Here is a 25,621-nt window from a genome sequence, read left to right on the forward strand (position 1 = left end):
GGTCACTGAACGGGCTGGTCGGATCTGCCTTTGGGCAAAGTGCTCTAACAGGAGCACCGACTAAAGCCAACCAACTCGTGTCGCTCCTAATGGAAATGGATACCCGGAGTAGCCTTGGCAGCGACTTTGGCTGGATTCGGTGTGGGAACTGGTTTCGGGGTTGGGAAATCGCGCGGCACTCGCTTGATGCACTTGCCGACGTGCCCGGCCTCTTAACTCTATCGCAAATGTGGCCAATTAGAGATTAAACGACAATTTCAATTTAAAAACGCTGGCAAAACAGACCAACCGAAAGCCAACCTGATTTTCCTGACGACCGCCAGTGGCGGCAATAGACTTGTCAAACCGACTCGATATCTAGAGGGGATTGGCGATGCGTTCAGAACATCTTCAGCAGTCGGCATTAAAATGATGGGGCTTTTGAATATTTGAATGCACTCCAAATTCTCTGTCTCCACTGCATACTTGTGCTATTCATTGAGTTAAGTAGTCCTTAACTTTAGTAGCTCAACTGGAAAACACAATGCAGATGGGTTCTGAAAGCGAAGCTCTCGAAAAGTCGCGCCTCATCTGAGGGCCACCGATTCTCCGATTCTCCGAGTGCATGAATGGATAGAACCGAAGCTCGTAGAAATCCCAAACAAGTTCGCCGTGGAAAGCCGCAGTCGAGCCATCTGATCGCGGACTTCATTCAGTCTGCAACCCGCGTTTCGGCCGAGCAGACGCGGCCAAGTCCAGAGCTCCGACCAGGCCAAAACCGAAACCACAATCAAAAGCCAGAGTAAATCGAAGCGAGGCGGCTAATAAAAAGTGCTAATGGTGTGTTTAAAATATGAATAAACCGAGTATGCCTGAGCCACAAAAACGGCTACAACAACCAGTGCCACAACCACAACGGTAACAATAACAAAAAGAGATTTTCTTTTTTCGTGGGACGAAGAAATCGCATTTGCATTTCACCGCGCTGTTTGGTAGATTAAATTGGATCAAATCGATGGAAGTTCGGCGTTCGCTTGTGTGCGCGTTTCGGCCCAGAGTGCTACTTTCGTAGGAAAGGTTATCACAATCTGGAATAGTGAATATATAAATGCAAATATTGGAGCCCCGTTAAGCAGAGCCCCGCGGAAGAACAATAGGATTTTAGGGAGAGTCGCCGGCGTGAGTGGGTAAGTTCTATGAGTCTGTCCATCTATCTATCACTTGCCAACTGCCATTTGTAACTGTCACAACTGCCAAAACGGGTTGTTTTGGCTCAGTACGGCCGGCAGTTGAGGAATCCATAAGATCGTTTTGCTGGCTGAATTCACCAATGCATTCGCTGGTTGCTTGGCATGGAGCAAAGTTATTAAATAATTAATGGCCAGCGGTGCAAAAAGAAAAACACAGATTGCTGCATGTTTGGAGCATTATTTACGGCCTGCTTAGCTAGACGTCCGTATCATTAGGCCAAGCATGAAGCTCCAGAACCCCAGACTCCCATCTACCCCAGCTCCTCGGACAGCTGGCTATACAGATCACTTAGCCATCGATTTGCATCTCGAAGAAAGCTGCTCGCGGCCCTCATCTTTGGCACTTACATAAACCCCATCCCCTGGGGGCTTCTCTGCCACACTTCTGAGCTTCTAATCTGAGGAAGAGAGGAGCCGACAGAAACCGAAACCATTTGCTCGAAGCCGTTTATTTTGGGGCAGGAATCAGTCTCTGCCCAACTGATCGCTCACCACAGGTCTGTCCACCCGGATCACTCTTTCGGCCACGTTCAGATAGGCCTCGTACTCCACTGTGTCCGGCGTGGTGTCGTAATGGTAGTGGCCTCCCCAGTTTTCAAAGGAAAACGAGTGGAAGTGCTGCAGGCGGAGGTCCAGTCCCATGTCCTTGGTCACCAGCGTGCCCACTGCGTTCAGCTGGGCGGGCATCTCGTAGAACTTGAGCCAGTTCTGGATCTGCTCCTGGGTGTGAATGGGAGTCTGGCTGAAGTCCCGCATTACGTGCTGGTGCACACAGCCCTTCCTGACCACGAAGATGCCGCCCAGGCCCACCACCTTGTCCCCGTAGTGCCGCTCCAGACCCTTGCGAATGCATTCCACAAAGTTCTCCCCTCCAGTCCGCTGCTTCGCGGAAACTCGGAGCACTTCACCTGGTTTTCCCTCGCTGAGGAAGAGGTTTAGGATCAGAGCAGCACGGTGTTCGCCGTCGGGAATCCTTTCGAGAACACATTCCTCGTTCGCTCCCCGCACTGTGGCCGTGTAGCTTCCTTGGGTGAGTTCGTCCTCTGCGTTGAGCGAGAAGTTGAAGATGCCTTCGCAGTTGGAGTGGCGAATGGGCCAGGGACCTGCTCCCGGTCCAACTGCAAAGATCTTGCCCGCTCCCTGGGCCCTCCGCGCGATCTCCTTCAGGTTGTAGAGCTTGTCGCGCTGCACCAAAGGCCGCAAGTAGGGTGGCCCACCTGCCTCCAGAAGAGTGGCCTTTCCGCCCAGTCCACTCTCCACCAGGCCGAACTGGGAGTCCCGCAAGTCCGGACAAGCTCCCACACTGACATCTGCGCTTCGAAAGTTCTCGTCCAGCGCACCCTGTATAACTGGGAGCAGGCGAAAAGCTTATTCCGGCCATCCGCTATTTTTATCAGCGCTTCCACGCCGGAGTGCTCACCTCGCCTCAGTTCCGAGAGGGTCGGCACATGGAGTGGCCTCTCCTCGAAGAGCAACTGCTCCGTTTGAAGGTGACCCGCGATCATGGTATCTCCGCAAATATTCCGGTACCAGTTCAGGGCCCCTCCTAGGCAAACTAGCGACTGACCGACCCTCCATCGCCTGGCAAAAATGTCGGCTACTCGAGCGGCTGTCATGATAATGTTCCGCTGATACTGGGCTTCCACTTGTGGTTTTCTGCTTTTCGGTTTCAATTAGGTGTATTTATCTACGAAATAAGGGCAAGTTTTCGAAAACACAAAATACGAACATAGGAATCGAGTTGTAACCGAAGTAATTTAGGTTTTATAAATTTGGCTCTAAAGATTAGTATTTGTGATGCCTGACAGGGATTGGGGCAGATAAAAAGACTATTTCAGTGTTCGAGCTTATGTTTTGTTTGTTTACTATTATTTATGGGGGGTTGGGGCCACGGACACGGCAGATAAGATCTAGTCGCGTCCCACCTTGTGGGTGGAAACGGGCTTGTCCACGCGCACCACCCGCTCGGCCACGTTCAGGTAGGCCTCGTACTCCACGATGTCCGGGGTGGTGTCGTAGTGGTAGTGGCCACCCCAGTTGCTGAAGGAGAAGGAGTGGAAGTGCTGCAGGCGGAGATCGAGGTCGTGCTCCTTGGTCACCAGGGTGCCCACGGCGTTCAGCTGGGCGGGCATCTCGTAGAACTTGAGCCACTCGTTCACCTCCTCGTCGCTGTGGATGGGCGTCTTGCTGAAGTCCCGCATCACGTGCTGGTGGGCAGCGCCCTTCTTGATCAGGAAGATGCCTCCCAGGCCCACCACCTTGTCGCCGTAGTGGTTCTCCAGGCCCTTGCGGATGCACTCGATGAAGTTCTGTTCGCCCGTGCGCTGCTTGGCGCTGATCTTCAGCACCTGGCCGGGCTTACCCTGGCTGAGGAAGAGGTTGAGCAGCAGGGCGCACCTGGGCTCCGTGTGGGGTATCTTCTCCAGGACGCACTCCTCCTGCTCCCCCCTCACAGTGGCCGTGTAGCTGCCGTTCGTCAGCTCGTCCTTCTCGTTCACGGACAAGTTGAAGATGCCCTCGCAGTTGGACCCCCGGATGGGCCACGGACCCGCGCCGGCGCCCACGGCGAACACCGTGCCAGGACCCTGGATCTTGCGCGTCATCTCGGCGATGTTGTACAGCTTGTCGCGCTGCACCAGCGGCAGCAGGAAGGGCGGGCCTCCCGCCTCCAGCAGCGTGGGCTTTCCGCCCAGTCCGCTCTCCACCAGGCCGAACTGCTTGGCCTTCAGATCCGGACACGGACCCACACTGACATCCACATTGGCGAAGTTGGCGGCCAGGGCAACCTGTATAACTGGGGAGAGGGCACCATTAGAGCTTTATCGCGACCTCCATCGAGACCAGCTATGGCAAAAGCTGAGCAAAAGCTCCAGCACCAGTCATATGTTTCTGTTTGGGGCTGCTCAATGAAAACAGCAAACATAGAACACAGAACGCAGAACGCAGAGCGGAGAAGCCACCGAAAACCGGCTGTGGAAAGTTCGGAGCGTTCCGCTGAAGGTCATTTGCACATGGCACGTATTGTTATCTGTGGGATCGCTGGGAACCCAAGGCGGCTCACCGTTCTGTAGCTCCGACAATGGGGGCACGTACAGCGGCTTCTCCTCGAAGAGCAGTTGCTCCGTACTCAGCTGGCTCTGGCTCATGTTGGCTGGCGGTGTGTCCTAGTTGCTGTGCTCCTTATGGCGGTTCTGGCCCCGTTTCGGTAGATTCAGGTTTGGCTTCCTTTCTCGCGCCCAAGTACCCAGGTATTCCAGCAGCACAGAGGTTTCCTACCGCTCGCTAGATCGCTGCAAACACGACTGTCCGCTGAAACCTGATGGGGTCTCGTTTTTTAAAGTTGAGTGCTCGGCTGCCGGTTTGCCCTATAGTTAACATTGCTGGAGCGATACAGGGTGCATCCGCCGATAAGATAAACTCTTGCGCCGCATTTGGTTTAATTGGAGTCGAGATTCGCGTGCTGGGGTTCTTGAGGTGCCCGGCTGAAGGTGGAGCCAGCCACCAACTCTCACGCTTGGTGCGCCTGTCAGGAAGGCTGCTACAGTAGCGCCTCCGTTTGACGACCTAAGTCAATGGGCGCCACGAACTTTTCCACGAACGGCAGCCAACTTTCCACTTCGCTGTCACTTTCGCTGGCAGTTAAGGTTCTTAGGGCTCGGACCCTAGATAACTGGTTGCTGCTCCATTTGACGGCTCGCATTTACATATTCTTTCTCCACAGAAACCGCCAAGAAAGTTGTCCCATAATTTATTCCCAATCAAATGTTTTAAACGCTCTGCTGGCCGATTAAGATAGTCGGTTTCCCCAGTGGCTGGACAGCTGGGGCAGTTCGCCCGGAGCACCTTTCACTGTGCCCCACTGATAAGTCCAGCCCTCCTCCTCCTTGGCCACTGATAGTGCCCGTGGTTGGGTCTGCGATCGCGTTTGTCATTTAGCGGTCACGTTTGCTGCGTCAGTGGGCCGCATCAGATAAGATGTACTCGTATGTGCGGTTTCTATATGGCCGGAATGTAGTTCGGTCCGGGTGTTACTCGGGTCAAGCCGCAAGTGATCGCGCAAGGGCGCCAATTTGATGTATTGCCAGCTAATGAGGTGCAGATTGGCTGGCCTGGATTCCTGCTAGTGATGGACGGCGTGCCATTAGATGTGCCACGAAATGACAGCATCCACGCCTCGCAGAGGAGCACTCTGGTTGTCCAGGATCATGTCCAAACTGGTCCATGCAATCCATCATTTCGCCAATGGCTGGATGGGATGTATAGTTTATCATAATTGCAGCCAGCCGAAGAGCCATCTACAGGCATTTGTTCTGGGACGACCCCAAAAGAACTCGTTGGTGACCCAATTCCGATGGCCACTTCACTTTTTTCCTCGCCGGCCGCTGGCAAACTGGTTGCGAGAATTGTGTCAGCTCCGATACTCAAACTCGAACTCGAACTCGTACTCGCATCCATGCAGACTTCAGCTAACATATGTTGTCCATGTCCATGTCACATTAGGCGATGTTTGACAGGCGCTGATCCGCGACACTGTAAGATGGGCAACCGCATGGCATCCAGTAGAGGCGCGGATGGAGCCGGGGAGGGAGCCGCCGGCGAGGGCAACTCCAGGTTCAATACCCGCCGCCGATATCAGCAGCACAAGCGGGAGTACTGCCTGCAGAATGAGTACCGATCGAAGACGCTGCCCGCCCGCCATCCACACCACACTGATCCCCGCCAGAGCCCGCAGCAGGGCAGCACCCAGGAGCGATTGGGCTCGAGCAGTTGCTTGGGAGCTGGACAGAATGCATCCAACAACGCAGCGCCGCACAACGGAGAGACGTCGAGGGTGCTCTTTCTGCTCTACTTGATACACCGCACCTGGAACGTGGTCATGGACACGATGGACTCGCGCACCAAGAGGTAAGACCGCACTTGCTCCCATTAGAAGACGCGGAGTGCTATGACACTGGCTAGCAAGGCTGCTAACTGCACTCAGACAATCCCAAATCAAACCAGAGATAAATAATTGTAGAAAATATTCTAGCGAATTGTATACCAGTGTCATAACACCTTAAGTACTCGCAACGCTTTTGCTAATTCCTCAACTTCCAGCAGTCGTTCGCCCAGAGGAAATTCGCCCCAAAAAGAAGCGCCCGTGGCCGTGGACATTGAGCTCCAGCCACGGGTTCTGGATGAAGAGTGCTCCATTGGCATCACCGACTTGGACGCCTCTTCGTTCTGCTCCCAGTACTCGTGCTGCAGCTGCAGCTACTGCGACGTGGAAACCACCGGCACACAGACAAATGTCTACAGCTCCATTGGCGACGACTTTTCCCTGGACTCCATGTACGAGGCGGGAAAGTCCATAATTGGCAGGTGAGCAGATTCAAACCCGTGGTGGTAGCCCCATAGCATGCAGCTTTTGTCAGAGGTGGCTGCGCGATGCATTGCATACTTTCCGGCTGAACGAAATTCGGGGCAACCATATTCAAAAGAAAACGTTGCTTGAATTTAGGCTGCAAGCTTATTTGTCTTATAAGAACCAAAGAATTCCAATTGACCACTTTTATATTGGCATTTATAAGAAAAATGGGTATGAGAATGTAACTTCGTGGTCATCTCAACACTTTTTCCCACTTACGTGTGCCTTAAGATAGTTCTGAAGTCTAGTTCTTCATAGTGAAAGTGACAAGTGAGGATGGTCAGATTTTAAGTAATCTGCATGCTCAATTTGTTTGGAAATTGCGTTTGCCCTCGCAGCTACTGCCAAAGTTTACGTGCTTCTGCTAAATCTAAATTATCAATCGGTGCGCCAAAATGGAGTTCCTATCAGTACGCGTGTGTGCGATAACTCCCTATCAGCGGAGGACTCGGCTATAAAATCACGAAGCCTGCCCTCCATGGACATCAGTTTCTGAACATTGCAAACATGAAGGCATTCATCGTTCTGGTTGCCCTGGCTTGTGCCGCCCCAGCTTTCGCCCGCACCATGGACCGCTGCTCCCTGGCCCGCGAGATGTCCAACCTGGGCGTTCCCCGCGACCAGCTGAACAAGTGGGCCTGCATTGCCGAGCACGAGTCCTCCTACCGCACCGGAGTGGTGGGTCCCGAGAACTACAACGGATCCAACGACTACGGAATCTTCCAGATCAACGACTACTACTGGTGCGCTCCTCCCAGCGGTCGCTTCTCCTACAACGAGTGCGGTCTCAGCTGCAACGCCCTCCTGACCGACGACATCACCCACTCCGTCCGTTGCGCCCAGAAGGTCCTCAGCCAGCAGGGATGGTCCGCCTGGTCCACCTGGCACTACTGCAACGGATGGTTGCCGTCCATCGATGACTGCTTCTAAGCCGATTTTGACCCTGAATAAAGCGATTGCATGACACCAGCATCTCCTCTTTGAACTACGCCATCTGCTCTAGATATATAGTTCTGTAGGTAGCTTGGGTTAGCCTGGGCAGTACCAGTGACAGTCGTATTATTTCCCTCCGAGCACTGGAAGTGGTAGTAAGACTTACTAAAGTGCTATATGGGATTTCACATTATGGAAACACAAGTATCTAACTCCGAAGCCACTAGATCATTAAGTAATAATGATGGCCGCTTTCGACAACTCTTCCTAACTGCTACTTCGATTGCTCGGCTGGCAGAGCCACTCTGAATTGGCGAAATGGGGCTCATTTCTAATGGGGCATGGGATTCCACATTCTTGTAACTAATCACAGTTTGTGGTCGTGCTCCGAGAATCGAAGATTCCCTCAGGCGCCTGACAGTCTTCATTAATTCGGAGGTGTGCAGCTGCTACCGTTGCTCGCAGCTCGCAGGTCTTATATAGCGGAAAGTCTTATACAACTCGCGCTCTCTGCCGCTCTCTTCACGATCTGCGCTTCGGCTGGCACTTCGGCTTCGGTTCGAAGCTCGTCTTGGGCTGAGGCCAGGTTTTCAGCTTCGGCTTGGTGCGGCTTAGTTGGTGCGTGACTTTTGTTCGAGGCGGACGTGTGGAGCGCAAGAGCGTGCGTAAATCTCGGCTTTGGTTGGCAATTGGGCGAGCGATGGCTTAGCTAGATGTTCCAGAGGTCTAGCCAAGTTCAGTCGACAAATCCTGTGTTCCCAAGCGGTAGCGAACTTCCATTGCCAACAGCAAGAGCTCTTCAACGTTGAGTGTCACTGACGATTACGCGATATGAATTTTCCTATTGTGCATTCTCGCAAGAAACGAGTTTGATTGGATAGAAAAGTGCGCTATTGGCCCCGCTCCCCAACCTACTATCTCCCCCCGCCCACCCCACGCCACGCGGCTCTTCTCGGCTAACAGCATCGCGAGTGGAGTGCATTCTGCTAACGGTAAAACGAGTACTGGACCCGGCTAGAACTGGCCCCAACTGGCCTATTGCAGCATCTACCATAATAATAAGAGTGGTTCTTGCTCCGCGCTAATCTCCTCAATTTGTGCCTCTGCTCGATGACGACGCCAAGTGCAACGCGGCTGGAATGGTACTAGAGTGGTAGATGCTAGCCATCGAATTTGAGAACGTTCTGCTGTGGCCCAATTCGGAATCGTGTCAATTGCAGCTGAATCTGGATTTCGGAGCAGGAACGGAGGAACCCGGCGGGGATAGGCGAAATAGGTAAGCCAGTTTTCACCCAACTAAGCCAGAGGGTCAGGCTTTCGTTAGCCACTTGGTCAAGATCCAGATGGGATCTGCTCTTCGCTCTTTCGGCCTTATGCACATGCTAATGGGCTCCGACTTTCTTTTGGCTGCTGCCCGAATCTAGATACGTATGTAAATCCCCATGTGGGCAGTTCTGACATTGAACTGTGACGCCCACGCCGGCCAACCAGCCAGCCAGCAACTGGGCTAGAAACTCTCGAGCATTCCGAGAAAAAGAACCCAAAGAAGAGGGGGCATAAAAGTCGTTAGGACTGGTGCGTGTGCGTTATAAAAGTATGAAAACAAATTACGTTTAACTGTACTCATGGAAATTGAAGTGAAAATTGAATTGGCAGCGGCACGAGACTTCAAAGTCTTCGGATCAGCCCCAATCCGAGTAACAATGCCACTTTGTCCAGATGCGAGAAGACAACGAAGAGGCCACAAAAGAAACCAGATTGTAAATAAATAAATAACAGTCATACTAGGGGCCCAAAAAAACTGAAAGAAAACATCTGAAAAATGAAAAATGAAAAAGCGACTGTGTGCCGAACTACAGAAAAATCTGTTCCGGTCTGATTTAACAATTGTTAAACAGCTTATGCATTCGCCACGGTCTGGAGTCCAAAGGGAGGAGTAGGTGGCTTATGGCTAATGGCTAATACACATACACGCAACCCAGTGAGTGGCCAACTTACTTTCAGCCGTACCCGAAAAGAAATTTCTTTCTTCACGCGATTTTGCGGTGGCACAGCCATTCTTTTTGCCACCTCCTTACGAGTATAGACTTATGGACGTGGTCTTCCTTCTTTCAAAGCTGCAGCGCAGCCACATTAGTCAGTCCATCACCAGATGTTGGACACCTTGACGGGCCCTGACAAATGAAGCAATTGCTGGCTGGGATGGGGATTGGGATTGGTATTGGGTAACCGCACTGGGGCAATAATGGGATGGATGGAGGTGCCCAGAGCTTCGGGCCTTTGTGGGCCCAGACTAATTGAAGCCAATGGGCCAGCGAGCCAAGAGGCTGAAAGGCCATAATTGAGATCAAAAGGGCAATTGGCCAGACAAACAGTACTCCGTATCACCAAATCTGCTTCCACCAATTTGCATCCATTCAGAGCAGGTGGACTTGAAACTTGCAAGACGTCAAAACAACTGCGAGGGGGTTCACCGTCGAATTTCCGTAAGCCATCATTCATATCATCGAATACTCGACTCGAATTATCAATGGAATTATCAATATGGTCTGATTTCCAAGCGATTCTGTGCGACACGTTCAGATTACCCGCGCCCATCAATTGAAAATACTCCTCAGATAACACCTTGAGTAGATAATTTTCCGGCTATAAAAGCGCCCTGTCCACAGGGATCCCACATCAGTTTCAATTCGAATCATGAAGGCCTTCATCGTTCTGGTTGCCCTGGCTTGTGCCGCCCCAGCTTTCGCCCGCACCATGGACCGCTGCTCCCTGGCCCGCGAGATGTCCAACCTGGGCGTTCCCCGCGACCAGCTGAACAAGTGGGCCTGCATTGCCGAGCACGAGTCCTCCTACCGCACCGGAGTGGTGGGTCCCGAGAACTACAACGGATCCAACGACTACGGAATCTTCCAGATCAACGACTACTACTGGTGCGCTCCTCCCAGCGGTCGCTTCTCCTACAACGAGTGCGGTCTCAGCTGCAACGCCCTCCTGACCGACGACATCACCCACTCCGTCCGTTGCGCCCAGAAGGTCCTCAGCCAGCAGGGATGGTCCGCCTGGTCCACCTGGCACTACTGCAACGGATGGTTGCCGTCCATCGATGACTGCTTCTAAGCCGATTTTGACCCCGATTAAAGCGATTGCATAAAACTAAATCTGATGCTTGTGTACCTATTCCATGTTCGTAGTCAACTGCATTTACCCACTGGACAATTTCCGAATGCTTGATTTGGCTAAGCAAATTAGAGCCCTTAATGCATTCTAGCATTCTAGAAACCTAGTTGAATTTCACTTTTAAAGTCTGCCAGCTTTTATGGCTTGACGTTTTAATCGCTTCGCTTGTTATAAACACTTTCCAATCTGATAAACAGAATATGCTTAATTTAAATTGGCTTATCGGAGTGATAAAGCCATAAATATCAGTGCGAGGCTAGGAACTTGGCATAGCTGGCATAAAATGTATATTTTCGCCAATAGAAAGTAAACTTAATGCTTCGTCTGACAGGCAGCTACAAATTGACAGCGGGTCAAAGCCAAATAATATGCAGACAAATTCATTATAAGTCCAATCAGCTTCGACTTAAGGCCCGAACCAGTCAAACTGGTAGCCGAATGACTCCAAATTTAAATATGCAAACACCACCAGCAAATAATGCAAACTTCCGTCTCCAATGCGAAAGAACTTCAAAACCGGCGAATCCAAAATAATGTCATAACGATTATACACATTTTCGAGCCTAGGGCCTCCTCGAAATCGAGCTCACGATAGGCGACTATTAAACGAATCCGAAGCGCACAGCCCTAGGGCTCAATTGTGGCTGAAGATATCAAAATTAGGAGAAAGCTGGTCAAAACAAAGGAATTAAGCTCTTACTGGCCTTTGTTGCAAATCGGCGAAACGAATTCCGAACGCAGCAAATACCACTCCAGAAATCTATGATACTGCTCGGCTTACTTATAAGAAGTCTGATGGGTCTGAATTGCAAAGGTTTGAACCAAAGGATTTAGTTTTGTGGAATCGTTTTATTCAGGGTCGAAGTCGGCTTAGAAGCAGTCGTCGATGGACGGCAACCATCCGTTGCAGTAGTGCCAGGTGGACCAGGCGGACCATCCCTGCTGGCTGAGGACCTTCTGGGCGCAACGGACGGAGTGGGTGATGTCGTCGGTCAGGAGGGCGTTGCAGCTCAATCCGCACTCGTTGTAGGAGAAGCGACCGCTGGGAGGAGCGCACCAGTAGTAGTCGTTGATCTGGAAGATTCCGTAGTCGTTGGATCCGTTGTAGTTCTCGGGACCCACCACTCCGGTGCGGTAGGAGGACTCGTGCTCGGCAATGCAGGCCCACTTGTTCAGCTGGTCGCGGGGAACGCCCAGGTTGGACATCTCGCGGGCCAGGGAGCAGCGGTCCATGGTGCGGGCGAAAGCTGGGGCGGCACAAGCCAGGGCAACCAGAACGATGAAGGCCTTCATGATTCGAATTGAAACTGATGTCGGCAGGGAGCGTGGGCAGTGCTTTTATGGGGCGGTATTATCTTAACTGGTAGATCTTCACATTGTTATTATCTCAAGTGCGCCCCGAAGTCTTTAGCTGCTTTTATTATCGCCAGTGCACACGAGACAGTAAATGACTGGCTATTGCAAATGGCCAGACGCAAACTCATCAATCTACATAGCTTATCAGCTACCACTAAATGGTTTCAAGCCGCTCCTAAGATTCATAGTTAAAAAGTAGATTAGCCAGCCCCATCTCGGCCGTAAAGACCCTTGGGTTTTCAGAGCAAGTGGTATTAATTTGCGGCTTAAACGTTGCTCATTAACCTTGTTAGCATCTCCGCTAGCTTTTGGAGTGGGCAATCACGAGTCGTTGGTGGGCAGAAGCTCCACTTTGGAGCACCTAAGTGAGCTGTATCTGGATGGGAGTCCGAGCTGGAAGAACTCTATTTGGTGCGGGCTGGTTTATCTCTCGTAACGACGTGCGTTCAGTCGCAGAGCCACTGGCTCTTCCAAGAGCCCAAGGCTACCACACATCATCAGCAGTCACAACAACCTGGCTGCACATGGCTGTCTCGGTGGATGGAGTTGGTCGGACTCAAGTGCCGACTCTGACTAACGACCCGACCACAAGTATGCAAACTGCGGCCTGTTACATTAACCCCATTCGCGTCTGCGAGGAGGGGCTCCTAGCGGTACTCCTTGGGCTAGCAGTGGGCCTAAAACCAAAGGCCAGAAGGCGCGGAGGTTGGGAGCCCAGATTGCAATGGCAAGAAAGTTGTTAACCTTTCGCGTGTGGCTAAGAGCAAAGACAAATGACAAAAGGCTTCTGCAGAGGCATTCGCAAGATGCCAGTTGGGAGATTTTGGGGGGCAGGGAGGCCGCTAAGACAAAGTCGATTCAGGCGTTTGGAGCTCCCAGCTTGCCAGCGTGACCTTCTTAGGGTCCCATGAATTATGGATGAACTCATAAATGAATGCTGGTTTGTGAGCGTTTGTGAGCGAGATGAGTTGTCGATTCTTTTGTCGGCGAAGAATGCCCATCACTTTTACTTGTTGCTGATTTATTGAATCGCCGCTGTATAACTAATGGCTTTTCTATGCCCAAAGTGTGTCAGCTAACAGTTCTGGCCAAGAAGAATTTTCTGACGACCAGACCAGACCAGAGCTCATTGCATATGCATGAGTTCTCTGTGGAACTTTGTGCCTGTGGATCTGACAATCGACCCAGGCCAATTAAACCTCATTTGCATACATTTTGTCGCTAATTGCCAGCCGAACTTTGAGTCGGGAACTGTTAGGATAATGGCCATGAATCTTCAAAGATTGTACAAGAAGCCGCTTTAGCTGTTCTTCCCCCTCTTAAAACGGCTTTCCATCCCATTTGAAGTAACCACAGACACTCGAACTAAAAACGGCCAACGTTAACAAACAATCTGTACACAAACTTGGCTGATAAGGCTGCGTAACGTATCTGATTTGGAACCATTCGATACCCCTGGGTCCTTATCGCTGAGTTTTCATGGCTAATGAAGAGCCGATTGACAGCCGCAATATGGTGATCACCTTATCGCCACTCAGTACTCCTACGTTCCCCCTAATAAAGTGCCTGTTCAGGGTATATAAGTGCTCATTGCGAGCACCTATCCATCAGTTTACTCTGGTATTCAAATCAACATGAAGGCCTTCATCGTTCTGGTTGCCCTGGCCTGTGCCGCCCCAGCTTTCGCCCGCACCATGGACCGCTGCTCCCTGGCCCGCGAGATGTCCAACCTGGGCGTTCCCCGCGACCAACTGAACAAGTGGGCCTGCATTGCCGAGCACGAGTCCTCCTACCGCACCGGAGTGGTGGGTCCCGAGAACTACAACGGATCCAACGACTACGGAATCTTCCAGATCAACGACTACTACTGGTGCGCTCCTCCCAGCGGTCGCTTCTCCTACAACGAGTGCGGATTGAGCTGCAACGCCCTCCTGACCGACGACATCACCCACTCCGTCCGTTGCGCCCAGAAGGTCCTCAGCCAGCAGGGATGGTCCGCCTGGTCCACCTGGCACTACTGCAACGGATGGTTGCCGTCCATCGATGACTGCTTCTAAGCCGATTTCGACCCTCAATAAAAGTGTAGCTCAAAAGATATCCCTCCTCGGTTTTTCTATTGCATCTCTAAGATAGTTTGTTTCCATTCGTCATTTATAATATTTAATTGTATGTGGAAAAAGCGAAAAAGCCACTTCTCAACTAGTTTTGAATTTCTCCACAAATATTTCCCCTAACACCCATAAATACCCAGAAATGAATTTGTCACAAACTTTGCGTGAACAGTTCACTTTCTATGTTTTTGAACAGAATTTTATTGAAATTCGCTAATCAACTTGAAAGTGTCTCTTCAGCAAAAAAGAAAAAAAAAGGCATTAATATATGCGGCAGAAATAAACATTTTTAAAACAAACAAAGACAGAAGCATCGCTTGCCCATAAAATTAGCCAGTCGCATTTCGCGACTCTTTTCCAAAAGAAAGTAAACTCGAGGCGACTGTCAGCGGGTCAAAGTCAAATAATAACCTCACCTAAGCACATTCATTATAAATCCATTGGGTTTGGACTTGTCTTTTTGACTACAGTACGTCCCAAACCAGTAAAACTGGTGTCTCTCGAGTGCAGAACGCGACTTTGACAACTTGAAATTGAAATGCAAAAAGGCCCAAAGCTAAACTTCCGTCTTGGGTACTTCAGAAACAATAGTGTTGTATCGCTTTTGGAAATTACTGACAGCCTGAGGTGTCCACGGAACAAATATTGTGCACACGTTTTGCAATTATTTGGCGATTGGAATCTCAGTGCCTGGGGTGTAATTCGCATTTTCAGCTGAGAGAAAGCGAAAACAGTAAGATCAACAGAGCATTTATCCTTGACTCATCTTCATTTCAAATCAGATACCAACCAGATACAGCCATTAAGCAATTAATGTGCAGCTCGAAAATGACTGTCTTGGATACGCGAAGAACCTTCTTAATCTTCGATAGCAGACCAATTATAACCCCTCATTTATCAACGGGCAATATCTGTAGAAAAATCCCCGAACTTCTTATCAAATTAATAAGTACATACATTGGGTGTTTGAATAAGTTTTGTTTTTTGTTAATCAGGCGCATGTATAGACTGATTTTATCAGACTTTTCAAAAGGGGGGATCTCTTGGGATCTCTTCTGAAGTTTGGCAGCTTGGTTTCACCCAGCATCGATCTGATCTGGAGACTCGACATGTTCCTGAACATCAGTAAGGCATTACTCGCTGGGTGGTGATGTATTAGATCATTACATGCCACTCAAAGTGTGCATATATTTCTTCGACTTTAGAAGCCAACAGTTCTGAACGTTTCCAACGATTCTGTGAGATTCTGTGGCTGTTGTCTTTCTCCACGCGCTTTCTAAATGGGAGAAAATCGAAGAAAGAGCAGCAGCTTCCCTTCCACTTCCATTCGCCTTTCCACAGGCCGATGACTTTGGGTTGAACCGGTCAATGAATTCTTAATGTGGCCTAGCGCAGTGGGCAATAAATTATACAAGTAGCCAGGTCTCTCACTCTGGTGATAAACGTACATCTCAGCTTCTTAGAACGGGAACGGGAACAGGGAACTGGGAACGGCGGGCACTCAGAGCACCCAGAGATTGGCCAAAGGAAGTGGCAGTGTGGAAACGCACAGACAAAGACCCTCTGGCGAGCTAGGTTGTGGGATTGGATTGATCACCTGAGGAACAGGCTGAAACAAAGCAGGAAACCAAAGACCGGAAAATTACACTCATGCCATTCCTGGTTTCCTCTGGTTACCCACCACCATGGATAGGGAAGGAATGGGAATGGAAATGGGAATGGGAGTGGGGCAGGGAAAGAGCAGTACCCAGCAGAAGTACCCACCCGGCAAAGAGTGTTTCCTATAATCTGAGCACATTAGCACAAGTCGGCCTGGAGCGCATAAGTAATAGGTAATTGCCCGAGGTGGAGGTTCGCCGCCCTCTGGAGCGACATTGCGTGGATTGCGTGGGTCAGGCTAAAACAATTGCTGGAAGTCACTGTAGCGTTAAGTTATGATGGTCCTCAGATAAGCGACTCACCGCAATGGGCGGAGGAGGATGAGGTTTACACTTGGTTTGTGGCCCATCTAATTGGTCTGGGTAGCAGTAGAAGACAGACAGAAGAAGAAGGAATCTGGAGGAGGGCTGCTTGGGAAACGGGTTACTGGAGAACTCAAGCTGCCAGATTTGGTTGAATATCTTTAGGCAGTGTGAGCTTCTGGTGGATCTTCCTAAAGGAGATCGAAATATCATCAATAGGTCTGAAAAACCCCCTGGCAAAGCGCAGATGTATTAGCCGATAGTAACGAGTCAAATATCTTGAAATGGACTCTCGAAAGCCCATCGAATTTGGCAATTCATGTGATTTTCATTTCGATAGGGTGCGTAATTAAATTATCAATGCTGCCCCTCCAGCCGACGTATCTTCAGACAATTTTCCACTTGGCATATGGAACTTGACATGGAACCGATGCCCCAAATGGTGCAAATCGCATGGTGCGATAGCGGATATCTCTGGCCGCCGTCCGCCGGGGGTTCACTTTTATCAGCGCACGAGTTGCTCGAGTTCCTCGAGGCTCTGAATCAAATATGGCCAAGAGCCGCAGAAGTCAAAGTCTCATCGCCGCAGTTGAGTTTTCCACTCGGAGCTGACCGGAGGCAGCAGTGTGTGGCCGAGACTGGCGGAGATCGCTTGAGTGGTCCGGGTTTCGGGGTATCTTCCAGGTTCTGGGCGCGGAGAAAGCCGGGCTCCGGTTACCAGGCATGTGACGATCTTTCCATCGGACGAGGTGAGTCTGCTGTGGATGCGCAGGCCCAGGCTGAACTTGCACACTCCCGAGATGATCGCATTACTGTTTTCCGCCCGGTTAAGTTAACATGATCTTGGGGCTCCATTGTCAATGGCAGCCCAGCTGCGACGCCAGACCAGAGACACCACTTGGCCCGGTCTCTGGTTTGAGCCACTTTCGGCATCAATTACCAGTCACAAGCTGGGCTCACAAATTACGAGCAGTTCCCCCAAGAGCCCCAAAACGCAACTGTGTCAAAAGGCAAGCTCCACGGACTGCGATATGGTTTCAACGAAACATAAACCCTAATTACTAATTATATTATTTGACAGCTGCGGCCTGCTGATACATAACCGCGGGCGGCCAACGAGTCCCAGTGAAAACTGTAATGAGCGCTGGAAAATCTCTGCCCAAAAACAAAACCCGCCGAAGAAAACCATTTTAATTTAGAGTCAAGCGCGAGGCCGTCAAGCATGACAGTCGCCACCCAGTACACTTGAAACAAATTTGGGAGATGTAGGCTTCATTTTTGAGCACTTGCTTGGGGGTCAGTGGTGTGTTGCTACCAAATAATGCTCAAATAATTTGTTACACCCACTTTCTAATATTCGTGAAAGGCTTTTCTCGGAGTGCACCTTCCAGTCGGCAATCAAAAAGATGACAAAAGTCGGCGACGGGCGATGGGCGATGCGATCTCGAGTCGTAGCTCAGGGAGCTGACAGCCCTGGGAAATGTGGTAGGAATCTGGTGGAGAGATCTCTGACAGCTGAAAAGTGGCCACATTTCTCCGGGATTGTCGGTTGCTAAATTCTCCTAATGGTTTTATCTCTGGGTACATTTTCAGCCAGAGACAAATGGCACAGCACCGAAATGCAAATGGCGAGAAGAAATGGAACTGCCATGAGAACTTTTGCATTTGGAGCTGTCGGCGGTGACTTAATCTCTGGCATCATCGTCAGCGAACGCAAAGCCACATCCGATGCCCAAGACTGGGTCTCCCATCTTGGCCATATACTTTATGTTGTATGTTGTATGTTGTATGTTACATGTTATCTGCCGTGTGTTTTGCCACGGACTTGTGCAACAATTTGGCGAGGTGTCGGCTCAGCGCGCGAAGAGAAACTTTCCCATTTGCACGGAATCTTCTTAGCTTCATGAGCTGAGCTGTCCGAAATGGTTTTTGGCCGAGAACCGCCTCGATTGGGAAAGTCCGTGGCTGAGTGGCGGGAAAAGCTGTGTGTCCGCTGTGTCCAATCCGCGGAATGGCATTCCGCCAAAACCCTTGAGAATAGCGCCACAAATTAACACATTAGGCACTGCCCAGTGCCGACTTGTCATTGCCTTTTGCCATGTGGCCGGGCCTAAACGAGCCCAAAATGGCAAGTTGATCTCCGGCGATTAGCCGCGAATGGCAATCCCATAGACCTACATCGTGTCCACGTCCCCGCTCCGCCACAGATGTAATTGAATCGAAATCGCTGTCGATCCGAGCCAAAGTCCGTTGGCACTCGCCACCAGAGGCACTAGGAGTTTCCATCGCAGCAAACATGATGAATAAACGGCGCGATAACGGCGACTTTTCATACGTAATTTGTTTTATGCCTGGAAATTAAATGAACTTGTTTGCCAGCCATTTGCCATCTTTCTGGCCAAGACTGACGCTCCAATAGATTTCAGTCGCTTTGGCCGGGCCAACTGTCATAATGGCTCTGTTATGTGTGGGCCATTATATAAAATTTCACTTTTCGCCGCTCGTTGAGCCAAAAGGCTCTCCTGCTTCCAATTCCATTGGAGACAGTTTTGCAATTGCTCAAAGATCACGAGCCCACTGCAGTCGAGGAGTATGAGTCTTGAGGTGCATGAACATCGTAAAAGCCAAAAGTCTATGAAGCTAATTATATATACTGGCGATAGCCAGATGTCTTCAGCTCACAGAAACTTCGAACCCGCTTTATTTGGAGGTTTCTTGGTTTGACTTGGCAGCCACACTTCGGGCGCAGGCGGACTAGAAGCAACCATCGATCGAGGGCAGGGATCCGCTGCAGTACTTCCAGGTGGACCAAGCCGTCCATCCCTGCTGGCGCTGAATCTTCTGGGCGCACTTCACGGAGCTGCTGATGTCGTCGGTCAGGAGGGCGTTGCAGCTCAGTCCGCACTCGTTGTAGGAGAAGCGACCGTCGGCGGGCTTGCACCAGTACTTGTTGTTGATCTGGAAGATGCCGTAGTCGTTGGAGCCGTTGGAGTTGGCCGGACCCACCACGCCGGTGCGGTAGGAGCTCTCGTGCTGGGCGATGCAGCTCCACTTGGCCAACTGGTCGCGGGGCACACCCAGCTTGGCCATCTCTCTGGCCAGGGAGCATCTGTCCAACGTTCGGGCCTGGGTGGCGACTGCTGCCAGAGCCAGGGCACAAATCACGAGGAAGGCTTTCATCTCACTGAATTTACTGATAATTCGATAGCAGTCGCGTTATATTTATAGCCACGAGGAGCATTCAATGGTCGCAGTTGAGTCAACATTGTAGAAGCAGCAATCAGTACTATTTACCCCTCATTAGGTGGCAAATAAGCGGGCTTTTCCATACATAGTTGGTAGTCAAACTCACTCTTCCGCCGAGGTGCATGCTCCGTAAACTACAAATTCAGATGCCAGATTTCGCGTAAGATTTCAACACCATGCAGGCTGCGATGTTTGAGTTCTTATCTGTAGGTTATACTTCTTGGCCCATCACTTGTTTGCCATTTTAGCTAACACGGCACCTCGAGTGCCCAAAAATACGGAAGTGCTTGGCCCCAGATATGGCGGTTCCTCCGCACTCGAGCAGACAATCTACGCACTGAATAAATCGAAGCTGAAAGTATCTCAGCTTTGTGCGTAAGCGATCCATTCGGGTGGTGGAGTCGACTGACGTCTGTGCTCCACCAGCTATTCGGAATATTTATCTCCAATAGAGCAGGCATTGCATTGTTTGGCCATTTCGCGGTGGGTCCCTGCTCACGCAACTCGGATGGGTGGGGTTGCATGTGGGGGCTAATTATTCAACGTTATTCATTGTGCGGCATTCAAACTATTCGAGTCTGCAAACTGCACTGCATGGCAACGGCGTGGCTGTGGCTGTGGCAGTGGCTCTTTCTCTGGCCCAAACGAATTCCCATCCCGGCTTTTGCACGGCCCAAGTTTAATGTCCGACTTCGCAGTGGCTTAATGGCGAAACAGCTCCACTTGACTGCAGCTATTAGCCCCCGGTCGTGGTCTGGTTTATGGCCGGCCGAAAGAGTGATTAATCATCCGGATTGCCACTTGGGCGGCCCCAGAGCTCTATCTTTTCGGCTACTCGAGCCCCTACTCAATGGGCTCTTGGCAGCTCAATGAGCCAGCCCTTCTAAGCCAATTCAGCCAGCCAGTTCCACGTCATTGTTGATATAACAGCAATTATGCTAATCAGTTTGAAGGCGCGTCGAGGCCTCTACCTTTCTCCTACATTCAATGAACTTCAGCCACGATCCAAGCGATGACGAAACCAGGTGAGCACCTGGCCTTCGAGGTGGTCGATAGTGCCTAATCAGTCGAAAGCTCCCTGAACCCCATTTGGACTGGGTAGCCTAAAACTATGCAGCAGGGTTCCTTTGTATTCTTGAGCAGAACGTATTTGTATATCCTTATCAGCAGAACGCGTACATGCTGATAAGGTTGCTTTCGCCGTCAGTGAAATATGAAATGCGGGGTTCCCTTGTTATTTGAGTGCTCCAAGCTACACGTCTGATAAGCAAACGGCAAGTATAAATAGCTTAGAAGGCAAGTCAAACAGTTTTGTTTAAGAAATCGACATGAAGGCTTTCCTGGCTCTGGTGCTCCTGGCCATTGCCGCTCCTGCCCTGGCAGCTCGCACCCTCGACCGGTGCTCCTTGGCCAGAGAGATGGCCAACCTGGGTGTTCCCCGCGACCAGCTGGACAAGTGGACCTGCATTGCCCAGCACGAGAGTAACTACCGTACCTGCGTGGTGGGACCAGCCAACTCCGACGGCTCCAACGACTACGGCATCTTCCAGATCAACGATCTCTACTGGTGCAAGGCCGATGGACGCTTCTCCTACAACGAGTGCGGATTGAGGTGCAACGCCCTCCTGACCGACGACATCACCAACTCCGTCCGTTGTGCCCAGAAGGTGCTCAGCCAGCAGGGATGGTCCGCCTGGGCCGTGTGGCACTACTGCAGCGGGTGGTTGCCGTCCATCGATGACTGCTTCTAAGCTGACCTGGACCCTGAATAAAATGAATTCACAAAGAATATATTACTCGATGGTCTCTGAACTGGCTGGAAACCCACTCTCAGGCAATCTAAAACGTTGTTAAAGAGTCTGATGATATAGCAATATCTTCAGTTTCCCAAGCAGTGTCCAAATTGCCATGAGATCCTTTCGATCCATGACCCTGGCCGAGTGCTTCACTTGGTTGGACATCTATTGCGGCTAATGGAGCGCACTCTTCGAAGCCATTAGCCCGGGGCGCCACTTCACGGCTTATCAATTCCAGTTCCAGTTTTGTGGAGCAGTTTTCAATTTCTGCCTCACAAATTGATTTATGCAAATTTCTGGGGCCGAACCCCGCCTCCTTCTTTCTGTTTTGACTGATCTTTCAACAGCTGCCGTTGAGTTTGGAGTTTTGAGTTTTGAGTTTCTCCTGTCTGCAGCCAGTGGCTGCTGACATTGATCGACGTGGTTTTGTTTGAGCTGCTGTGGGAATCTCAGCCACACGGCCAGATGCCCCAGTCCATGTAGCCCCCGATTGGGAGTCGGAGCTGCGTGAGGGGCAGAGGCGCACCTGGCGAAAGAATCGCATTGGACCCACTCCCCGGCATAACTGGGCATCGGCGGTACGTGACTGATGGGCTGATTGATACCGGCTGAGGTAACCCACCTGAGTGGCACGTCATAAGCGCCGAGCACAATGGCATATGCGATTTGCATAGCCACATGTGAACCGTTAACCCCTGATTGTGGTTCAACGGTACCCGGCACCCGTTCCTCGAGAGAGGGAGCTGCAACCCGAGATGGTCGCCTCTGCTTTATCTGGCCAGTGAAAGTGTCCGTAGTGCCTAGCATATTCAAATGCAAATGCTGCATTTTATTTTGTCAACGCATCGAAGGCAGAAACTGAAAACAAATCAGCGACTGTCACAGATCAAAATTCGACTCCATCGGATCGCTTAGTGGCTGGGAAACAGGCCTGCAGCCCACTTGCGCGACTGGGTGTCGATCTGGGTGTCGTTGGCAGCGGATATCTGCGAAGGCACCTGTCCAGACAGCACGAAACCACAGCCCAAGTCCAGCTGCAGATAAGCCTCGGCTCAAAATGTTCAATAAACTTAACGGCTTGTTTTTCCGGTGCGTTACGTGGTGGCGACCCAAGCTCCAACTCCAGCTCCAACTGCAACTCCCAACCTCACAACCGCTTTTAAATATGCAAATTCAAGTTCTGCCATGTCAAGCACGTACATTAATTGACTCCACCCGATTGGTTTTCCCCTTCCAATTAACGCAGCGACAGCTCGACACTGCAGCGACACCATCCGCCAGCCCGTCACCCAGGACAGCTCCACCTCCAGATGGCTCCCAGTGTGTGCGAGATGGCCGGCCAGGGTCAAAGTGGTGCCCCCAAAGTGCTGCCCCCGCCGAAAGCAGGCGGCTCCAACAGCTCGGGCACTAACAAGTGCGGAGCCAGCAGCCTGAATGGATCCCTGGCCTCCTACAAGATCGGCGGCTCCGAGCAGAGCTGGCCTCAGGCCCCAGTTTACAGCAAGGTGAGTGGATAGCTTAGCCATGGTATAGTATCCAAGTGGTCACCACATACTCGTAGGAAAATCAGCGTCCGCCTGTCTACAATCCCGAGGACTACGTTCACTCGCTGAGGAAGTTCATCAAGGCCAGCGGCTCGGCCAAAAAGCTGTCCATATATGATGTGTGCACGGGCCCGACTCCCAAAGAAGAGGCCTCCAGATCGGCCACTTTGCCAGCCAAGCACTCGGAGTACAAGTAATGTTACTGTACTGTGTATGTTACTGATATAGCTAATCCATTTTTTCCCTCCAACAGATCTCCCATTCCCGCTCCACCAGAAAACGATAGAGAGATGTCCCTGCGCCAGTTTGGCTCCATCACCGATTTGTTGACCAAATTGCGAGCTGATCTGCGAGTGTCCTTTCCCAGGTAGGATCAATGCCGCTCTTCAGCGATTTTTGCTAACGACTTTCCTTCCAGCTTCGTTCAGGAGTTTGTGGGCACTCCCGCGGATGGTATTAGCCACTTGATGGAAGTCCTGCGCGCCATTCAAATGGCCCAGGCCAGCAATGCCCCGGCTCCAGTGCCAGGAGCCTCCAGCTCCTTGGCCATGACCAGGAATCCCCAAAGCTATCAGCGCCGTGCTTTGCTGGACGAGCTGTCTTGCCTGTGAGTTGGAGCTCTCAGAGTGCCAGAGCCGAAAGTGCCTAATCTAATCCCTCTAATCGATGTCCCCCCAGGCAATGTCTGAGCATCTGTTGTTCGCGATCTCTGGATGCCATAGCCCGCTTGGGAAACACACCCGTGGGTCTCATGCCACTGGCTTCCTCGGCCACGGGTCAGGGCATCCGAGCTCGAATCCTGGCGCTCCAGTTGCTTGCCTCCGCCTGCGATCGCCAGCCCTTCGGAAGCGGCAGTGGCGGCCAGAAGATAGCCTCTGCTGGGCACACAGCCGTGTCGGATGCCATGTCCACTTTGCGGTTGAGATGCAGTGAACCAGTGCGCTTCCGCTTGCTGGTCGGCATCCTGAACAGCGGCGGTGGTTCAGGCGAGCTGCAGTGCGCGGGTGTTAAGTAAGCGAATCATTGGGGCAACAGCTTAAGTGATTACTGAGCATTCCTAATCTTCCATAGATTTCTCAACACATTCATTGAGAGCGCCGTAAGCACTCAGCAGCGGCTGTACATCCAGGCTGAGCTCTTTCAGGCAGGATTGGATGCCAGCACCTTGGCTCGCACCATCTCCTCCTCCTCGCCCTGGCTGGATGCGCTGAAGATCGAGGTGAAGCGCTTCAACGAACTCCACATCGACGTGGACCAGATGATAACCCGCGCCAGGGATGCGGAGCGGGTGCGCAGCCAAATGGTGATCCTGGAGCGAAGGGTTCAGATTCTGCACGAGGAGAAGGCCGTGCTGACCTCCATGGAGCGGCGACTGCAAGAGCGTTGTGCCGAACTGCAACGCGAGATCTTCCGGCTGCAGGGCACGCAGCAGCAGTCCAAGTTCAAGCCCGTGGAGTCCTCCCATCAGCCAGTGGCGCTTCCTCGTCAGGTGCCACCACCTAAGAAAAACAAGCAGAACAGCTCGGAGCACGAGGACGAGGGCATCAGCAGCTCGGAGACGGGTGCATCCCTGAGTCCAGTGCCCATTTTGGTTCTTCCCTCCAAGGCGAAGCCATCGCGAAAGGTTGTCGAGGAGGATGAGGACGATGCCGCAACCATTGAGGATGTCATCGAGGAGCTGGACAACATTGTGAGTGAGGCCGAAAAGCAGATCAGCAGCCAGACGAGCAGTGTCTCCCGGTCGAAGATGCGCCACCATCGTCCGGTCGAGAAGGACATTGTGCCGGTTAACATAGTACCGCAGCCTCCCAGGAAATCCCGCTCCCTGGCACATCTGGTGCCCCGCACCGATTGCTCCGAGCAGGAGGGATCGGATTATGGAATGGTCCTCCACCAACCAGGAGATCCCGACGCCGCCGAGCGACTGGCGGCCATGCAGAGCTTCTTCGACGAAGTGGACTACGATGCTCCGGAGACGGATCAGCCTGCTGTCTACCAAATGGAATCGCCCACGCCGGACATGCCAGAGGCGAATGCCACTGCCACGGCCTACAATGCGAGCACAAACCGGGAGTTGCTGGACGTGATCATGAATGCGCGGCACGACGAGCACGATCCCACAATGCAGGCCCTGCGGAAAAGCGCCCAGGATGCGGCGCCCGTGGCGATTCCCCATCATCCGGTGAAGGCTAAGGCCCCCGCGCCACCGCCTCCGACTCCGCCAGCCCAGCAGTTTAACGGCGTCTTCTTCATGACCGGCATGAACACACCTCAGAAGTATCCCAAGCCAGACATCTCGGCTGCTCTGCAGGCGCGCAGAGTCACCAAGAACGTGGAGCGCCTGGAGGCGGCCTTCGCCTCAGCGCATCCGGAAGCCCTCAACGAAGCAGCCATCGGCAGGGAGAAGTCGCGCAGCAATCAGCAGATATACTTCACCAGCAACCTGGCGATGAGGATGCACGATCACTCCGGCTTTGCCAATTTGCCCACCAGCGGTGGGCAGATTCAGGGTCCCGCCCTCCGCACTCGCTCCCACACGCAGGGGTCCATGTCCAAGGTCACGGATCTGCCATCCGGCCTCTACTGAGCGACGCTCCACTTGATACTCCTGAAGATTCTCCAGCTCCTGTGCAATAGCCACCCACTCCTAGGTTACACCAGCCCACTAGATCAGCGTACTTATAGAACACTTAATAAACACCTTTATTATGCAACATCTCGGGATAACTGCAGCCCAGACTAGGTTAGTTTCGGTGGCAGCTTCAACCGGGTATCTAGCCAGTAAGCCCTAGAATCGTAGTGCATGTCTAGCCTAATTGATTACTCTTCTCTGAATAAAGTTTTTAAACTAAAGTCCT

General features: G+C 51.7%; 8 protein-coding genes across 11 annotated transcripts; 5 read left to right on the forward strand and 3 right to left on the reverse strand.

Annotated features, from left to right (window-relative positions):
- Positions 1-976: 976 nt before the first annotated feature.
- On the forward strand, positions 977-25,616 carry LOC6545496. Of its 2 annotated transcripts, XM_015158123.2 has the most exons (9): positions 977-1,166; positions 5,730-6,134; positions 6,330-6,590; positions 22,466-22,724; positions 22,781-22,956; positions 23,017-23,130; positions 23,182-23,370; positions 23,442-23,774; positions 23,835-25,616. In XM_015158123.2, exons 2-9 carry the CDS (start codon positions 5,767-5,769, stop codon positions 25,348-25,350), a joined length of 3,216 nt encoding a protein of 1,071 aa, XP_015013609.1. In that variant the 5' UTR covers positions 977-1,166; positions 5,730-5,766; the 3' UTR covers positions 25,351-25,616. The 2 variants fall into 2 exon arrangements, with proteins under 2 accessions (XP_015013609.1, XP_026833567.1); XM_026977766.1 differs by lacking the exons at positions 977-1,166; positions 5,730-6,134; positions 6,330-6,590 and adding an exon at positions 8,166-8,845.
- Positions 1,673-4,569, reverse strand: LOC6556145 (ester hydrolase C11orf54 homolog). 3 transcript variants are annotated; one of them, XM_026977767.1, is made up of 3 exons: positions 4,291-4,569; positions 3,362-4,023; positions 1,673-1,916 (listed from the first exon to the last, which is right to left on the reverse strand). In XM_026977767.1, the coding sequence occupies exons 1-3, from the start codon at positions 4,373-4,375 to the stop codon at positions 1,695-1,697; spliced, it is 969 nt and encodes a 322-aa protein (XP_026833568.1). In that variant the 5' UTR covers positions 4,376-4,569; the 3' UTR covers positions 1,673-1,694. The 3 variants fall into 3 exon arrangements, with proteins under 3 accessions (XP_026833568.1, XP_001971090.1, XP_001982996.3); XM_001971054.3 differs by lacking the exons at positions 3,362-4,023; positions 4,291-4,569 and adding an exon at positions 2,650-2,799 and having other exon boundaries at positions 1,673-2,578; XM_001982960.3 differs by lacking the exon at positions 1,673-1,916 and having other exon boundaries at positions 3,070-4,023.
- LOC6556143 (lysozyme A/C) lies at positions 7,078-7,618 on the forward strand. The gene has a single exon (XM_001982962.3). The coding sequence runs from the start codon at positions 7,144-7,146 to the stop codon at positions 7,564-7,566; it is 423 nt and encodes a 140-aa protein (XP_001982998.1). The 5' UTR covers positions 7,078-7,143; the 3' UTR covers positions 7,567-7,618.
- Positions 10,229-10,731, forward strand: LOC6556144 (lysozyme A/C). Its single transcript, XM_001982963.3, has one exon. It carries the CDS (start codon positions 10,267-10,269, stop codon positions 10,687-10,689), a length of 423 nt encoding a protein of 140 aa, XP_001982999.1. The 5' UTR covers positions 10,229-10,266; the 3' UTR covers positions 10,690-10,731.
- Positions 11,578-12,061, reverse strand: LOC6545492 (lysozyme A/C). Its single transcript, XM_001971058.3, has one exon. The coding sequence runs from the start codon at positions 12,040-12,042 to the stop codon at positions 11,620-11,622; it is 423 nt and encodes a 140-aa protein (XP_001971094.1). The 5' UTR covers positions 12,043-12,061; the 3' UTR covers positions 11,578-11,619.
- Positions 13,557-14,202, forward strand: LOC6545493 (lysozyme A/C). Its single transcript, XM_026977768.1, has one exon. The coding sequence runs from the start codon at positions 13,740-13,742 to the stop codon at positions 14,160-14,162; it is 423 nt and encodes a 140-aa protein (XP_026833569.1). The 5' UTR covers positions 13,557-13,739; the 3' UTR covers positions 14,163-14,202.
- LOC6545494 (lysozyme P) lies at positions 18,777-19,409 on the reverse strand. The gene has a single exon (XM_001971060.2). The coding sequence runs from the start codon at positions 19,355-19,357 to the stop codon at positions 18,932-18,934; it is 426 nt and encodes a 141-aa protein (XP_001971096.1). The 5' UTR covers positions 19,358-19,409; the 3' UTR covers positions 18,777-18,931.
- On the forward strand, positions 20,629-21,214 carry LOC6545495 (lysozyme S). Its single transcript, XM_001971061.3, has one exon. It carries the CDS (start codon positions 20,752-20,754, stop codon positions 21,172-21,174), a length of 423 nt encoding a protein of 140 aa, XP_001971097.1. The 5' UTR covers positions 20,629-20,751; the 3' UTR covers positions 21,175-21,214.
- Positions 25,617-25,621: the final 5 nt, after the last annotated feature.

Source organism: Drosophila erecta, unplaced genomic scaffold, assembly GCF_003286155.1.
Source record: "Drosophila erecta strain 14021-0224.00,06,07 unplaced genomic scaffold, DereRS2 tig00000021-arrow-pilon, whole genome shotgun sequence".
NCBI lineage: Eukaryota > Metazoa > Arthropoda > Insecta > Diptera > Drosophilidae > Drosophila > Drosophila erecta.

Excerpts from the sequence above, each read along its gene's own strand:
- LOC6556143 (XM_001982962.3), top strand. The coding sequence starts at position 7,144 with ATGAAGGCATTCATCGTTCTGGTTGCCCTGGCTTGTGCCGCCCCAGCT.
- LOC6545494 (XM_001971060.2), bottom strand. The coding sequence starts at position 19,357 with ATGAAAGCCTTCCTCGTGATTTGTGCCCTGGCTCTGGCAGCAGTCGCC.
- LOC6545495 (XM_001971061.3), top strand. The coding sequence starts at position 20,752 with ATGAAGGCTTTCCTGGCTCTGGTGCTCCTGGCCATTGCCGCTCCTGCC.
- LOC6545496 (XM_015158123.2), top strand. The coding sequence starts at position 5,767 with ATGGGCAACCGCATGGCATCCAGTAGAGGCGCGGATGGAGCCGGGGAG. Across the intron at positions 23,131-23,181 it reads CTGCGAGTGTCCTTTCCCAG|CTTCGTTCAGGAGTTTGTGG; the intron begins GTAGGATCAATG and ends CTTTCCTTCCAG. Across the intron at positions 23,775-23,834 it reads CTGCAGTGCGCGGGTGTTAA|ATTTCTCAACACATTCATTG; the intron begins GTAAGCGAATCA and ends AATCTTCCATAG.
- LOC6545493 (XM_026977768.1), top strand. The coding sequence starts at position 13,740 with ATGAAGGCCTTCATCGTTCTGGTTGCCCTGGCCTGTGCCGCCCCAGCT.
- LOC6556145 (XM_026977767.1), bottom strand. The coding sequence starts at position 4,375 with ATGAGCCAGAGCCAGCTGAGTACGGAGCAACTGCTCTTCGAGGAGAAG. Across the intron at positions 4,024-4,290 it reads ATTGTCGGAGCTACAGAACG|TTATACAGGTTGCCCTGGCC; the intron begins GTGAGCCGCCTT and ends CCCTCTCCCCAG. Across the intron at positions 1,917-3,361 it reads AGTGGCTCAAGTTCTACGAG|ATGCCCGCCCAGCTGAACGC; the intron begins ATGCCCGCCCAG and ends AAGTTCTACGAG.
- LOC6545492 (XM_001971058.3), bottom strand. The coding sequence starts at position 12,042 with ATGAAGGCCTTCATCGTTCTGGTTGCCCTGGCTTGTGCCGCCCCAGCT.
- LOC6556144 (XM_001982963.3), top strand. The coding sequence starts at position 10,267 with ATGAAGGCCTTCATCGTTCTGGTTGCCCTGGCTTGTGCCGCCCCAGCT.